The 15,282-nt window shown below is 37.6% G+C and overlaps 1 protein-coding gene across 1 annotated transcript; it reads left to right on the top strand.

Annotated features, from left to right (window-relative positions):
• Positions 1-2,746: 2,746 nt before the first annotated feature.
• LOC148736732 (adhesion G protein-coupled receptor L4-like) lies at positions 2,747-13,219 on the top strand. The gene is made up of 12 exons (XM_088747077.1): positions 2,747-2,948; positions 6,726-6,775; positions 6,981-7,110; positions 7,252-7,379; positions 8,388-8,490; positions 8,763-8,913; positions 9,508-9,589; positions 10,103-10,169; positions 10,345-10,427; positions 11,660-11,780; positions 12,303-12,344; positions 12,436-13,219. Exons 1-12 carry the CDS (start codon positions 2,877-2,879, stop codon positions 12,571-12,573), a joined length of 1,167 nt encoding a protein of 388 aa, XP_088603203.1. The 5' UTR covers positions 2,747-2,876; the 3' UTR covers positions 12,574-13,219.
• The last annotated feature ends 2,063 nt before the right edge of the window (positions 13,220-15,282 follow it).

Raw genomic sequence — 15,282 nt, 5'->3', positions numbered from 1 at the left:
TTACATTGTTTTCTTTTGAGTAAAATTTGTTGAATACTTTTTGTTATTTTTTTTTTCTGATTTTGTTGTTGTTATTATTATTATTACTATTATTATTATTACTGTTATTTTTATGAGTGATGAAGACTTAAACCTATAGGTATACAATATACTAATAATTATAAAATATTATGCAAAATTTATAGATAATATAATACATAAAATCCTCACTCATTATTATTGTCATAATCATTATTATTATTATTTTATCGATTGGTCAGTGATGGGTTAGTTACAAATGTAGCTTGCTTAGATGTGTCTTGTATGGTGAGCTGGCTAATATTTCTTTTTGTTTTCTTCCATATTTTATTTTTTCCCATATGTGGCTGTTCCTCTCTTTCTCGCTTTGTCTTAACGCGATAACGGAAAGATACCTTAAGATGACTTAAAAACACTTTTCATCTGTTAGTTTATCTAGTCAATGTCCTGAAAAGGAATCTAGTATTTACAACTCGTCCATATTCCCGAAATCCAGCAAACAGGAAATATCCATGTACCCATACTCCGAACTCCACTTATTATATTTATCCATCTTTTAAATAAGCAACAATTGAGTAACTGGAGTTAGCTTCTAATCTAACTAATGTTACCACTTTTCATCCAGGATGCCAAAAACCAGTTAACTTCCTCAATCCAAAGTATATGGTCCCGTAAGACAAATTCTTCAGCGAGTCAAAAATTGGAGGACACCTTTTTTGCTGCGTTTATCTTTGAAGACTCAATAGGGAGGAAAGCCATAAAACGACAGAACTTCACAAATCCCGAGCTTATTGATGTCGGTGAAGATCTGGGTGAGTGGAGAACAGCTTCCTTCCTTATGCGAGCCAGCGCCACTATTTTACATCAGCTGAAAAAATCTAATTTCTTTTCCAATGCAAGATCGGAAGCTTGCGCAATTCTGAAATTAGGGAAATTACTGACACGCAAAATCTTGAGTCAAACAAATGCAACGGGATGAATCTAGTTATGCTGGTCAAAGCCTACTCCGGACTTGAAATTTTGTTTTTTTTGTTTTTGTTATCGACATCTCTTTAGAGTTCCGAGTCAGACACAACATCTCCCAGAAAGGAGAAAACTTCTTGTTTAATGCAAGCAATCGGGAGAACTTTATCAAGATTCCCTTAGCCAATCTGGATCGAGGTAAGTACCTTTCTTTGTTTTGAATATTTGCTTTTATGATGATTGCATGTAATATCCTGCCTAACTCAGTGGTTCAGACTTTATTCTGACATTAACTACCAACTTTGCAATCCTTGGTTTTTAAGTGCCGTCTTAAAGAATCCAAAATCCACAATCCAAAATAACAAGGGCTATTACAGTTTTACCTCCGAAAGACGAAAGAACTCTTATCCTAAACATCAACTTATTTTCAGAGTACCATGGTTCTACATTTTGAAAATAGAGCCATTTCTAATCTCGTAATTTTTGGTCGCACGACATTGAAATAGCGGCCAAGCTCGTACGTAAGAAACATAAGACTTCGTCTTGTGACATTTTATTTCCTGAGCATCAGCAACATTAGAAAATGAGTCGGATTAAGTTTCCAAAGTTTACAGTAGATACCTAGTCAATTTAGCGGCGAAATAAGAGAGAATCAGTTTCTGTATTTCTTCATTGCCGCCGTGTTGGTACCCCTTGGGTGAGCACCAACAAGGCATCCCCATATTGAGCTCTATAAAGCTATGTCAGACACTGGCCAATAACTCATCAGCGGAAAACTTTACAGACCTTAAAGCTTGAAAAAATTTTCATTTATCTTTTTTAATATAGATGACTCGTTGGCGTTAGGCATTCAATAGATTTGATTTTAGATTTCGATAACATGACGGTGAAAACCACCAGTATGCGTGTAGCTTACATTTAATACTAAGGACAGTGAGGTGTTGTTTCCTTTTTCCCTTTTTCCCTAGTGCAAATCGGTCTCCGTTTTTAATTATCTTGAATCTCTTTCTTTTACGAAAAAACTTTATGATTTTTCAAAAAACTTCAAACAGTGTTCTTCCACGATTTCCCTGTCTATGACGACACTAGTGCCCTGAGTACTTATAAGTCACGGTCGTTTTAAAAAACAATTACATCGTGAAGTTTTGAAAACCGAAATTAAAGTAGTTATCATTCCCTTTAAAACAGACTCAGTAGTACTTGGGGTTGCATACAAAAAACTTTCTGAGTCTTTCACAAACTATTCAGCCAGTTCTGAGAGAGGCAACAAAACAAGGTACGCATGTTATATATATATATATATTTTTTTTTTCTTTTTTTTCGAAAGTAAAGATGAATAGAAATTAACAATTGGTTCATGCTTTAGCGTGCACTATCGAGTTATGGAGCACGCGGGAAGTTTGGAGAGCACGGAAGAAGCGTAAGAGTTGCCAGAGGCAATAGCTGAGGGCAACTCTAGCCGGTAGAATTTTGCATCAAATCCGACGCGAAAAACGGACAACAATATCAATTGAAGCGAATGGTGACGGCGTTGATGCCGAGTCTCTTTTTCCGTTGTTTTTCTTTTTTTCTGCCACATTTAAGAACTCTAGCCCAACGGAAAAGGTCGAAAAATTGTCTTAGTTTTGTGACTAGTAGGCCGAGTCTCTGTTTACATCCATTATTGTCGCGAAATATATTATTTTCCCCCGCGCTACCAATGGCCCCTCGCACGAAAAAAAAAAATTCTAGCGAAGTGATTTGCTTACGCTATCAGTGTGCACTATCGGAACTTTGAGCTCGCTTACGTATACTGAATTTAATTGCGCGGCTCTATTAGCTATGTTCTAATATTATTTTGTTCTTTTGCGATCGTCTAATTTTTTTTTTATTTCAGAATACTTGACAGTATAATTATGTCCGCCGTAGTAGACCCTCAGCCTGCAGATTTGTTAGAAAACGTCACATTGGTGTTTAAGAACCTAAGGGTATCTATGCCTCCCTCTCGTTATTTGTTTACTTATTATTTCAAGTTCTTTGTTTTGTCTCATTTTCAGTTTTGTTTTATTTTGTTTGTTTTTTCATTGTCGTGAAAGGGGATACAAACAGTTCCTTCGTCCTTCTATGGTTGAACAAGTTGTCATCTTTTACCGCAATTCAAACTGAGATTTACCGACTAATCCCTAAGTTGAAGACTACCCAAATCAGCATTACATCCCTTTAAGATCCGCTCCAAATTGTGTTACTTTGAACCTATTACAAAGGGGATACTATCAAACTCCGGCGGCTCTCTTCTATATCACATAGGATACCTGGTAAATTTTAACCATTAAACAAATTAATAGGCGAAAAGTCATTAGTGGCGTAATCCCAGAGACCTTGATGCAGAGGGTTACCATCTAGCTTAGAGGGTTATCCATTAATATTCTTTAGCTACGACGCCTTAATAGTGAGGCATGAGCGAGGCAAGCGCTGAAGCCCTGCTATCTTACTTCTTGAACTAGGACACTTAAAGTGTATATGACACAAAATTAATTTTTTACACTGTTTTTTGGTAGCTAGATAGGTATGATGAACGATTCGAGAGTTAAAGTTCATCGAAAATTCCCGATTTCGAAGATACCCCAAAATCGGTGTACGGGTAACGGGTAGCGCCATGTTTTTTTCATTTTGCGATGACGTCATCGATCTTACCCGGTAGACCCAGCCGTTTTTTCCGGGGTAGACACCAGTTTACCCGTAGAAGAAGTACGAGTACTAGAGTACGAGAATGACGAGCTACATGATGGAGAAACGAGTGAGTTTTTAAGACGTTTTGAATTGTTTGACTCCTTAGTAATGTTATTGCAAGTCTGTTGACATATTTTTGCCAAATTTTAAATTTTAGCGGTAAAGAAAGCGCGTCAAACTGGATTGACTTTGGATGTCAAATGCGAAGGTTGAACTCTGAAACGATATCAATAATTTGTGGTGGTGATTTGGGGGATTTCTGAGAATTTCTCAGTTGTGTCTTCCAAAAGCACTAGCATTGACAAATATGGCATGGGAGTCAATGCTGAGGTTCACAATCAAAGAAGTTGTTTGGTAATGTGCTTCGATGAAATGGCGGGGTTTGCAATAACAAGTGACGTGCGCTTGTGCTTTCGAAGATGAAGCATATCATTGGCGTACTTTCTAAAGACAGAACATTCGTAAAGGAGAATTTTGGATACATTTGATGGACTTTATTAAACAATTTAGATAACTTATTTCTGAAGAAAAAGAGCAAATGCTTCCGCCGCGGCCGCCGTCTTTGTAAACAATCGTTACAAATTCCCGCGTGTTAACTCTTCGGGCATCTTAATCAAATTAGCTACGCACATGAATATCTTACGCGTACGGGAGCAGTACCCGTACCCGTACACCGATCTCGGGGTATCGTAAGGTCTCAATTTTTTTTTTTTCGTTCGAACTTCGCGCAAATGCGGCCTGAAATTTGTCCCCTGGACCGCGCGCGGCCAAAAAGTCACGTGAGCTGAGGCTGTGACGTCAGGTTGTGGTACTCTCATTGAGTGCATGGCGGAAAAGAAGAAGCCTGTGAGGAAAGGTGGGCGCTATTGTGTCGCCGAAGTGCCTAACAATTCAGAGCTGTACGAACACCAGCTACACGCCAGGCATCTCGATGCACCAATTTCCTGTGGATCGTGCTTTGAGAAAGAGATGGATGAAATTCGTGCAACGGCACCGAGTGGATTTCAAAGAGCTGATTTCAAAGCATGCCTCAATGTGTTCGGTCCATTCAGTGAGCGAAGCTGTGACGAGAACAGAATGGCTTTCACGATGGAAAGCATGGAAAATACGAAGCGGAATAGAGTTCTGATCAAGGGTTCTATTCCCACGATGGATGCGGTTGTGCCCGAAGTTTCCCAAGAATTGATAGATCGCGAGAACTGTCAGGCGAGCAGTCATTACCAGTCATTTTTTTTTACCATGGCCAGTTCTGTTTATTTTTGCAACCCCACATATCCTTAAGGTAAAGGAGACACATTTGAGCCACTGATGTCAACAAAGTAGACTTTGGTGTAATTTCTTTCATGCATTTTTGTGAACTTTGAATTTTGTAATCCAAACACAAGACAAGTGAGGATAAAGTACATTTGCTGGATTAAACACTAACTTTCATAGGGCCTACACGGTAACACACATACTGTAAAAATGCACTCACATACTATATAACTATTGTTTTCCTATAGAATCAGAACAAACTTCACATCAAGCTGATGGTAAAAGTCAACCAAGCACTAGTTAATCTAGTTCTAGATGCCCACGCAAAAGCAAGAGGCCATCACATGGTCACCGGAAGAAAAGTAGCAAATAAAGTGACTCTCATTTTTTTTCCAAATCAGCTGTTTTATGGTCATTATTATTAATTTAATCCAGAGTAGCATAGACAAAGATGATATGGCCCAGATGAATGAAACTGAGCTGGGAGCATTTTTTTAATCATAAGTTTTTCTTCCTGGATACATGGAATATTTTTACTAGAGCTCAATACTCCTGGACATTGGTATATCCCCTGTGTTTTCGTGTGTTGTACTTTTTCCTTTTACTGTGATAAACACAAGCTGGTAGAGGTCTTCTGTTATCCAGCCTATGTACCCACAAAGCCATCTGGTGATTCATCTATATGCAACAGCTCTGATGAACCTACAAATAAAGAGGAAAATGAGAAATGAAAAAATGTACAGCTCGGGTGATTACTGGACCTCCCTTCCTCAATGAAATGATAAGAGACTCGTTTCTTATCACTGGCAAATTCAACGATTGAGATAAAACTAGAAGTATCATAATTGATGAGTAAAGCAACAAAATCAGAAATGACAGATGTATATATATACAGATATTTATATGTTTAAACTTACTCGTTCTCTGACACTTCATTGCGTCGACGATAAATTCCTCCACCTTGGTTTCTAAGGAGGGGAGCGACTTGCCAAACAACGGCGCGATTCGTAATCTTCGTGTTCGGTATTGCACTTGATTCTTTCGATCAAGCCATCAAAAAGCATCTTTGCGGATGAATTAGTTACTTCTCTGCAACAATGCAACACAAAACTCGAGAGCACCGACTAACAGCTCAGTGTTGCATTGCTCGCATTGACACCTGGAAGAGGTAAAGGAATAGTTATTGGACAAACATCGCGACGCAAGGGCTCAGATCAGCTCTGCTTATGCTTACGTTAGTCTGGAATTATAGTAAAGCTTTCAACTTACCAGAAATACACACGCACATTTCCTTAAAATCTAGCCTCCAAAGTCAAAAGGCTAAGTCCGTCGCTATCCCTTTCTTCACTTGCGTTCGAGGATTCTTCTTCGCTATAATCAGCAAGCGGCTCGTCTTGATACGGGACGATAACATAGTCACTTCACTCCAATCCGTTCTTTCAGAAGAGCCACACGATTCACTACTAGAGTAGGAGTCACTGAACATCATGGAAAGAAACGGATTGGAAACGGACGAATTTTGACAAATACGCGGAGTTTCCTCTCAGAACACTTTGATAGCCCCTTTGGCAATCAAACAACTCCACGTCACGACCTTGTTTCTCGTCCCTAGTCTCCTGAGGCAGTTTTATATGGAAATCGAGCAAGTTTTGCATGGCTAATAACGGTCATAACCAAAAGAAATTATAATTTTCTACTGTCTCACAGTTTATCATACATATTGAATTACCAAAAGCCGGGAAAAAAATTTTTGTGTCATATGCACTTTAACCATTCCTCAGGTGGATCGAAAAAACAGAACATGTGTATTCTGGAGCTTCTCTGAAGACAGGTAAGCAGCATAGTTAGAACACTTTTATTAACGACGCGAATTTCAGTTTTTAATGGGAACCCAAACTGTATGGATGGAAGGCAAAAGTATCTGAAAAAACTTTTGGGTTAGTAGGGTAAATTGAGCATTTTTGAGGAAGAGGGTGTAGGGGGTTGTGATAGAATAACTAGTCTTGAGTTCTTCCTCGTGTCTTTTTTTTTCAAAGCTTTGGGAGTTGGTCAAGTGAAGGATGTCAAACAAAGATGATATCCGATCACCATACAAAATGTGTTTGCAATCACTTAACCCACTTCGCTGTGCTCATGGATTTCACCGACAATGGTGCTGAAGGGAAGGTAAACATTTTTTTTTTTAAAAATATTAAATCATGAATCTACAAAAGGAACATTGAGTCATAACTGGTATCGCATCTGTATATATTTATTGTAATAGACAACACTTTCTTTGGTCCAAATAAAATAATTATGACTTTTCAGTCTTCCAACCAGGAGAAAACTCTTTCGTCAGATGAACATGACAAAATACTGACAATCCTCACTCAAGTAGGGATGGCTTTATCTCTCACTGGAGTCGTACTCACAGTTATCAGCTATCTTCAGCTCACGTAAGTAATATCAATAAACACTGATGTCTTACTGAATTCTGGGGGATTATCACTGTTCATCAAGTTATCAGACTAGTTCGATCTGGGGCTCAGAATGGACTTCTCGCACCTGGTAAAGAAAGTGGACGTTCTAAGATGATCTTTCATTGAATATTTCTCACCGAGGAGTTAAAATGGCTTGAAATAAAATTTTTGTGTAAGATGAAAACTTTTTGGTAAATATTCTTGTTTCTACTCGTTATTTATTAAGTTATATATATTTTATAAACCAAGCGCGAGGGCCGTACTGGGAGAATATCGGCCCGAGGTCTTGACAGTACGGACCGAGCGCAGCGAGGTCCGCACAAAAAAGACCGAGGGCCGATATTCTTCCAGTGCGGTCCCGAGCAAGCTTGGTTAATGAGAGATTTATTATATGACTGAAGTTCAAAGGGACACAAGTGCGGTATCATTCGGGACAATTCGGGACAGTGCCCGGTCCAATACTGAGAGAATATTGACCGGCAATAGAGCATTTTGATTGGTTGATTTTACTTACTGGCCCTCTGACTGCCTGAGTCGTGTAATAAATATATATATATATATATATATATATATATATATATATATATATATATATATATACTGCAGACAGTGCACACTGTTTCGACCTATGTGGGTCTCATCAGTGCAGTGCAGACACTGGGCCAAGCTCTGGAATAAACCATTGCCTGGGCGCTACACTTGTGGGACCAAGTGCAGGCATGTTGCCATGCGAGAGTGCTCAAATCACAACTAAGGTGATGAGCTTCGCCCGATATATATATATATATATATATATATATATATATATATATATATATATATATATATTTATTAATATTCTTTGTGTTATATATATATATATATATATATATATATATATATATATATATGCTATATATTGTGCCAGAGTATTTATTCCTTCATTTGTTTCACTATTTACTATTGTATTTCTGATGATTTTTCTTTGCAGTTAATTACCTGCAGAGACAGACATTCACCTTTGTGTCACATACGGGTTAGTCTGACCTCCTGCATTGGAGCAGGACATATCATCTTTTTTGCTGGAATTAACTCTACTGGAAATAAGGTGCCTTTTTGAATTATTACTTCTTGTTGTTTATTGAGTTGTTTTCGTTGTTCTTGTGCTTGTTTATTTGTTTGTTTGTTTTTAATTAGTTCAGCTTATTATTTTGACTGATTGATTTAAAGACTGATCGCACAAGTTATTATTTTTTCTTGTTTGTTTGTTTGCATGCTTCCGATTTTGTATTCTTCCTTTATTATTATTATTATTGTTATTATTATTGTTTGGCATTGTTTTTCATATTATTTTTTTTAAGAATTATCTATTCCTTGCAGGCTGCTTGCGTAACTGTGGCTGCTTTCATGCAGTATTTCCTGATGGCTTCCTTTTGCTGGATGCTTCTTGAGGGCATTTATATCTACTTATTTATTGTAAAAGTGTACAACATCACCGATAAAATATATCGTTACCATGGTTTTTGCTGGGGTAAGGCTCACTACTAGTCAAAAATGGGATTGGACTTATAGAATATACTTAACAGAATATCTTGATTCTGATTGGTTAGATACCAAGGCAGAGTAGGTTTCAGGGTGGATAAAGAGGCTAAAAGGTGCAAAAGATAGTTGCCATGAAAACATCGGGGAAGTTTTCTTCAAACGAGCATATTTTTAAGTCTTCGAATGAACAGGTGTGCTTTCTGAAAATCATTGGATCGTCCTGATGGGTGTCAAAATAAGGTGTACGGTATTTCCGGAGATGATTAAATCTGGTTTTATTTTGAATGTCACCAGCATAGGTCTAATTGGCTAAAACGCGAAGCTATTTTGTAATTGAAACTATTTTAGAAGTTTCATACCAATGAAAAAAAATTTCAAGAGTATAAAATATAAAAGTCAGATTGAAAACTCGTATTTTCACATAATAATATAGGGGTGTCAGTTTCTTAAAATCCTCAACTTGTACAGTCTTTGGCTTGAGCAAATGTAATAGTGCTCAGTCTCGATTATTGTAATACTTAAAACAGTAGCTTTTAGTTACTAATTGAAAATGGCTTTTTCTACTGTGGGTTTTTTTCTTCAGGACTGCCTGCAATCATAGTTGCTGTATCTCTGGGTATTACTTCAGGAAAAGATGGAATAGAAAATTTTATCAGTGATACAAAGTATGTTTGAAGTTTGATAGTTTCCTTAATTTATCAACTGCTTCGAAATGGTGAGAGCCTGGAAATGTGAACCTAAAAAACAAACAAGGGGAGGAGTGGGGTGGGGTGGGGCGGGGGGATCAAACACGAAGACATTAGTTCCCTGGTGTCACCATCCCCTTTACCTGCCTACAAATATTGGTAGACCATAATCAAGGTCTAAGGGTAGACAAAAATATATAATACGTTTTGCGAAACTTGTTATCTGTAGCCCCCAGCCTTCTAAGCTGGCCTTTTCCCGACCCTTTTCACCGGGCACCCCCTTCTTTCAAACTGTGGATCAGTCTCTCCATGTGCTAGACCAAGAAAATTTATAAGTTATCATCCAGAATGATGTTTTACAAAGTAATATAAAGGCATCATGATGCATTATCCTTTGGTTTTTATTTCAAATTCTGACATGAAATACCCCTAATTACTTTAACTAATGAACGAACAAAGATAGAAAGCTAGTTTTATTTTTCCAATTTTCAGATGCTGGATGTCTTCCTCTAACAATATTATCTGGATATTTGTTTCCTTTGTTGGACTAATCGCAATTGTAAGTTGCCACAGATTGAATCTTTTTCAATGAATATCAGCTTAGTCATCTACATACATTTGTTTCAAAATTGATTTCAATCAAATATTCTTAATGAGTCTTTTAAAGTCCTCCTTCAAAAACTTACAACAGAAGCTTACTTCTCCTCTTTTTTCTTCCTTTTTAATCCCTAAAGATTAACATGGTGATCCTCGTGCGCGTTATCAAAGAAATGACAACAATCCAACAGGTGAAAGATAACCAGACTGAACAGATCAGGTGGGATGACAAGAGTTGTTTCCTCCTGTAATACCTCCATAAAATTAAATATTCTAGTGGAGAGGTTATACTTCATTATATTTCAAAAGATCTCGCATAATAGTTTGTTGTATATATATATATATATATATATATATATATATATATATATATAAATATTATGAGAGGAAAAAAGGACGTAACTACATTAGTTAAAAGGCCTCGAGCCAACAGTGACGCAGCGCCAGAAGGATCCAAAGGGATTCACAGTCCAAACCTCGATAAATAGTAGGAAAAATATTGTAGAACACGAGGACGGACAACTTCGAGCTAAGAAAGATCTATGCTCAAATAAAAAGTCTAAGAAAGCTTAATAAAGTACGTTTCGGACCGAGACCTTCATCAGTTGTAATACAATGACTTACGTCATTGTAAGTCTTAAGTCATTGTATTACAACTGATGAAGGTCTCGGACCGAAACGTATTTTATTAAACTTTCCTAGACTTTTTAAATTGGGCGGGCATCAAAGGTCCCAATCTCAGCGTTGATACATAAACACACGAGTCAAACTATTAGCTAGAATTGCAGCACTGATAACTTACTTCTGTGGCGATGTCTAGTAGGATTGTTTCACGGTATACAGGTCGGCAACAGATATAACAGATCAGGGTATAACAGAATACGGGTCAGCGCGACAGGTCAGCAAAACATGAGGGTCACTTCGAATCTAAACATCTGAACTGAAAACAGACTTATTCACGTGGCTTAATTGCGAAACTTAGTGTCAATCAAAGTCAATCAGGAAATCAAGTTAATAATTCGTTGTATTAACGAAACACTTAGTGTGTGGCGATTGAAGATCTTGTGTAGTGGATGGTTTTTCGAGAAGCATCTGTCAACAGTATTTAAGAACTTTCTTCCCAGATTGGTCTTCACGTTGAAGTTCCATGGTGGATTATACCATATCACTTCTCTTTTGCGATTTTTGGTGCGCTTTTGAGCTGGCTGTGGATCATATGTAGGCTTATAGTCGTAGCCACTTTCGTAGAGGGCTTTTTGGTAAGGAGAGCTGGCGTTATCGAAAACTTCTTTGCTTGATGATATGCTGGTCGCTTGATCACAGTCAAAGTAACCACCCACCTCCACTGCATTTTGTCCCGGGTATCTTTAACCTTAAATTTCAACTTAGATTTTTAGTCTTCCCTCGGATTTCCGTTGGAGAAAGATTGAGCATTCATTTGGTCTCTTCTAGGCTAGGCATCCGCGCATGTGTCGTGTTAGCTCCGTTGCTGGGCGTCACGTGGCTGATTGGCTTCCTTTTACCACTACACATCGCCTTTTCCTACATTTTTGTAATCCTTAACTCTACTCAGGTAAAGTGCTATTTAGCTTTAAGTTTGCCTTTCACTGGGTAAGATAAGGGCGTACATCTGATAAGTTGAGCGTCAGAAATACTTGGAAGTGCCCCTATATCTAAGGATGACTCGGATTCAGTTTTAAACACCAGAACCACCCTTCCATTCCGAAAAGATTATCTAAGACATCCTTTCGCACCTTCCTTTTTATCTCCAAAGCCTTAGCTCTACTTAACAATAATAATGGAGTCACCATGAAACTATTATATCTGCCGGATAGAGATGTATTCTAAAAACTAAACCTTAAGCGGGTGAACGATTGAAGACAGAGAGAAAGAATACAGGATCTCTGGCTAAACTGTTTGGACACAACCCTACATTCATAAAAAAAAAAGGAAATTGTATAACGCTTTTGGTCGCTACCATGCATTCGATAAAAACGACCATGACGTTTTAAGCTTTTTTTTATTTGTGGATCTATTTGTTGATTTGTTTATTTATCAAGTGATTAACTGAAATCTCTACTGCTTTTGTTTAAAGGGACTCTCTATTTTCTTCTTTCACTGTTTGAGAAATAGTGAGGTATATATGAATTTTGAATCTTGGTGATTTACATCTAGAAAAACTGGTAACAAAGATGAGTACCTCTAATTTCCTTATACTTCCATTCTAGATAAAAGGGCGTTTCAAAAGAAAATTCCAAAGAATTCACCCAAGTGCATTGAACCATGGGCAAGCTGACAACACAAAGAACTCTCAGAGCCGTCAGAGTCACGCTAACGCTGGAATTCCTCAGGAGGATCGAGAGTAGCCTTTGTACTTATATCTTCCCCTTAAATTGAGCAAATACTGTGTGCATTTATAACCACTTTCACTTATGTTGTCTAGACTGTAGCTTATGAGCTCTATCGCAAATTCAAACCGTATTGATGTTTTTTTCCCAGCTGCTGGGTAACTTTCTTAACCATAAACTTAGGTTAATGACATTTCACAGGACGAAACATCAAGAATCCGTAAACGGAAACGTGGAACAAATATGTGAAACCGTCGTGGAAACACGACCATTAACTCGTGTTTCCGCTGCCGGCTTGGTGACGTTTACTCGTGTTTCCGTTGCTGCGGTCGCAGCGGAACCTTACCACTTTTTAAGATGTTTCCGTCAGGTTTCAGTTGAAGGAAACAAACGTTTCCGCAAGTGTAAATTCATGTTAACATGGGCGGAAACACGTGGTAACGTTCCGGAAACATGAATTTTACGACGTTTACCTAGCGCCATTGTCATTCTATGATCAATTGGAATAATTTCTTAGAATAGAGATGCCAGAAAAGACCGTTTTAAAATATATTGATGAATCATTTAATCTGTAATCACTCAATGGCCGTATGAATCAATTTTGGAGTAAAAGATATTAATAATAAGAAAAAATTTTGTAGTACACTTCAAAGAAAGACACAATAAAAACTTTACAAGACTACAACACTTCATAGCCGATGAAGGGAACATTATTCAACCCTGCTCTGACGCAATAGTTGCTAGGCGATACCACGTGGCATCATGGTAGCTATACCATCCCGATGAGGTAGCACGGTCTATCTAAACGAAGTTAAACTTGGAAATTTAATCTCAATATACCCTAGTTAAAAAATTGCGAAGTATACGCCCCCTTCCCTCCTTTTTACCATTTACCACTCCACGAGAAAATCGGAGAGTTAATTGGAACAGGCGCTAAAGAGAAAGCTGGTACATCATTATCGTTCTCGTCTGCACCATTTTCATTTCTGTCACTGTTTGATCAAGCTCGACGCTCTTGCTAAAAGTTAAGGATCGCTCAGAATGCAAACGTATATGCAATTCCCAATGTCGAGAACCCTATAGAGCCTGTGCTCCTAGAGTTCGTAAATTTAGAAAATAAATAAAGAAATAAAAGGCAAGATCAATTTAAGGATTTTATCCATCCTTATTATTTCTCTGTTGCCTTGTCTTCACTATTCCTCTGGTTTTCAATGCTTTGCCAATCCACACACCTTTACAACCCTTTGATTATAATTATTTACTGACGATGTAAGCAAAACTAATAAAAAATTCTCCTCGTGAACAAAAATTTCAACCGTGTAAACCTCCATTTTGAGAATTGTAGACTTGAATATTCGAATAATCCTTTATTTACAAAGATCTGGTTTAACTGTACAAAAAAGAAAACAAATGTAAACAAAACGAAGCGAAACAAAAAAAACTACAGTGAAAACATACTTACAAGATTTGTTGACTCGAGGAATAAGTGAATAAACTAGTGAGAAAACAAGCGAACATCCAAAACGAATTTTTGACCTCTGCAAGTACGAGCGCATGGTTTATCCCATAATATAGAACAATTTAAATGACTTAATTGTACCAGTCTCGCGCGGACTGATCACGAGAAACAAAGTAAACAATTGTAGAACGTTTTGTAACTTACAAGAATTGCTCATAAACGATAACGCTTCTTTTTATTCGTGGATATGAGAAGCATAGGAAAGAGTAATGATACGAAATACAAGTATCGTAGCGTTCAGAGCGGCCTTAGGATTGTGGAGTGGGCATGGATCTTATTAAAGATGAAGGACCGCTCCTTAAATATGTCGGATCAATTGAGGAGGACTCTTTTTGGATTGTCTCTTGAAATCAAATGAGAATGGCTTTTAGTACGTGTACAATCACTGTATATTCTAATCACACTGTGCACAGTTTATCCGTGAGTTCGCCATGCATAATTGAGGTAATAGACCACTTTCATAAATGGTTGCCGGATTAATATTCTTTTGTTTAAATTTAAATTAGCCCTTCTGGCCTCGCTTGAGATAATGTCCTCTTTTGAATTTTGTACTGGAGAACGAGGCCAGAAGGGCTAATTTAAATTTAAACAGAAGAATATTAATCCGGCAGCCATTTATGAGGGGGTCTATTTTCGTTTCTTTCTCGGCGATCCATTTGAGTCCGCAAATAATATGTCGAACTCACGTAATATATAGGTTCGCTTTTCCAAGAGGCACGTAGGTGTTCTCCTATATTAAGTCTTGGGTACTATCATGTTTGTAAAAGTTAGAGAATTTACCAATAGATCAGTTTCGTATTATGATTTTGGGCACGCGATCGTTCGTTTGTTTGTTTTTCTGTAAGCGCCAGGCGCTACCCCGTGTGGGGTACTGGGACGAATAAAGGTTGTTGTTGTGAGCACATGGAAAATGTCTGAAGTATGTTGTAAACCGGAACCCTGATAGAATTTCCCACGCCTAGAAATCTCCAATTTTACTTCCGTAAGCAGTATGCCTGTTAGTATCTGGTATTATAAGGAGAAGTTGGAAATCGATTCCATCCGGGACTATAACACCCCAAACGTAAGCAAAAAAGATACTCCGCTTTTTTTTTTTCTTTGAGACACCCGAATGTATTATTTCAGGAACCATTCTTTGTTCAAGATGGAACATTGATTAGCCAATTGTCTGTTAGCTGAGACATAAGGTTTGTACTGCAAAATAAAAT

This window comes from Stylophora pistillata, chromosome 2, assembly GCF_964205215.1.
Source record: "Stylophora pistillata chromosome 2, jaStyPist1.2, whole genome shotgun sequence".
Lineage (NCBI taxonomy): Eukaryota > Metazoa > Cnidaria > Anthozoa > Scleractinia > Pocilloporidae > Stylophora > Stylophora pistillata.
This window is presented reverse-complemented; position numbering and strand designations above follow the sequence as displayed.

What these genes read in the sequence shown, in the direction of transcription:
- LOC148736732 (XM_088747077.1), top strand. Translation starts at nt 2,877, where the DNA reads ATGTCCGCCGTAGTAGACCCTCAGCCTGCAGATTTGTTAGAAAACGTC. An exon ending in ATCAGCTATCTTCAGCTCAC is followed by an intron (nt 7,380 to 8,387) that starts GTAAGTAATATC and finishes AATTACCTGCAG; the next exon opens with AGACAGACATTCACCTTTGT. An exon ending in ACTGTTTGAGAAATAGTGAG is followed by an intron (nt 12,345 to 12,435) that starts GTATATATGAAT and finishes CTTCCATTCTAG; the next exon opens with ATAAAAGGGCGTTTCAAAAG.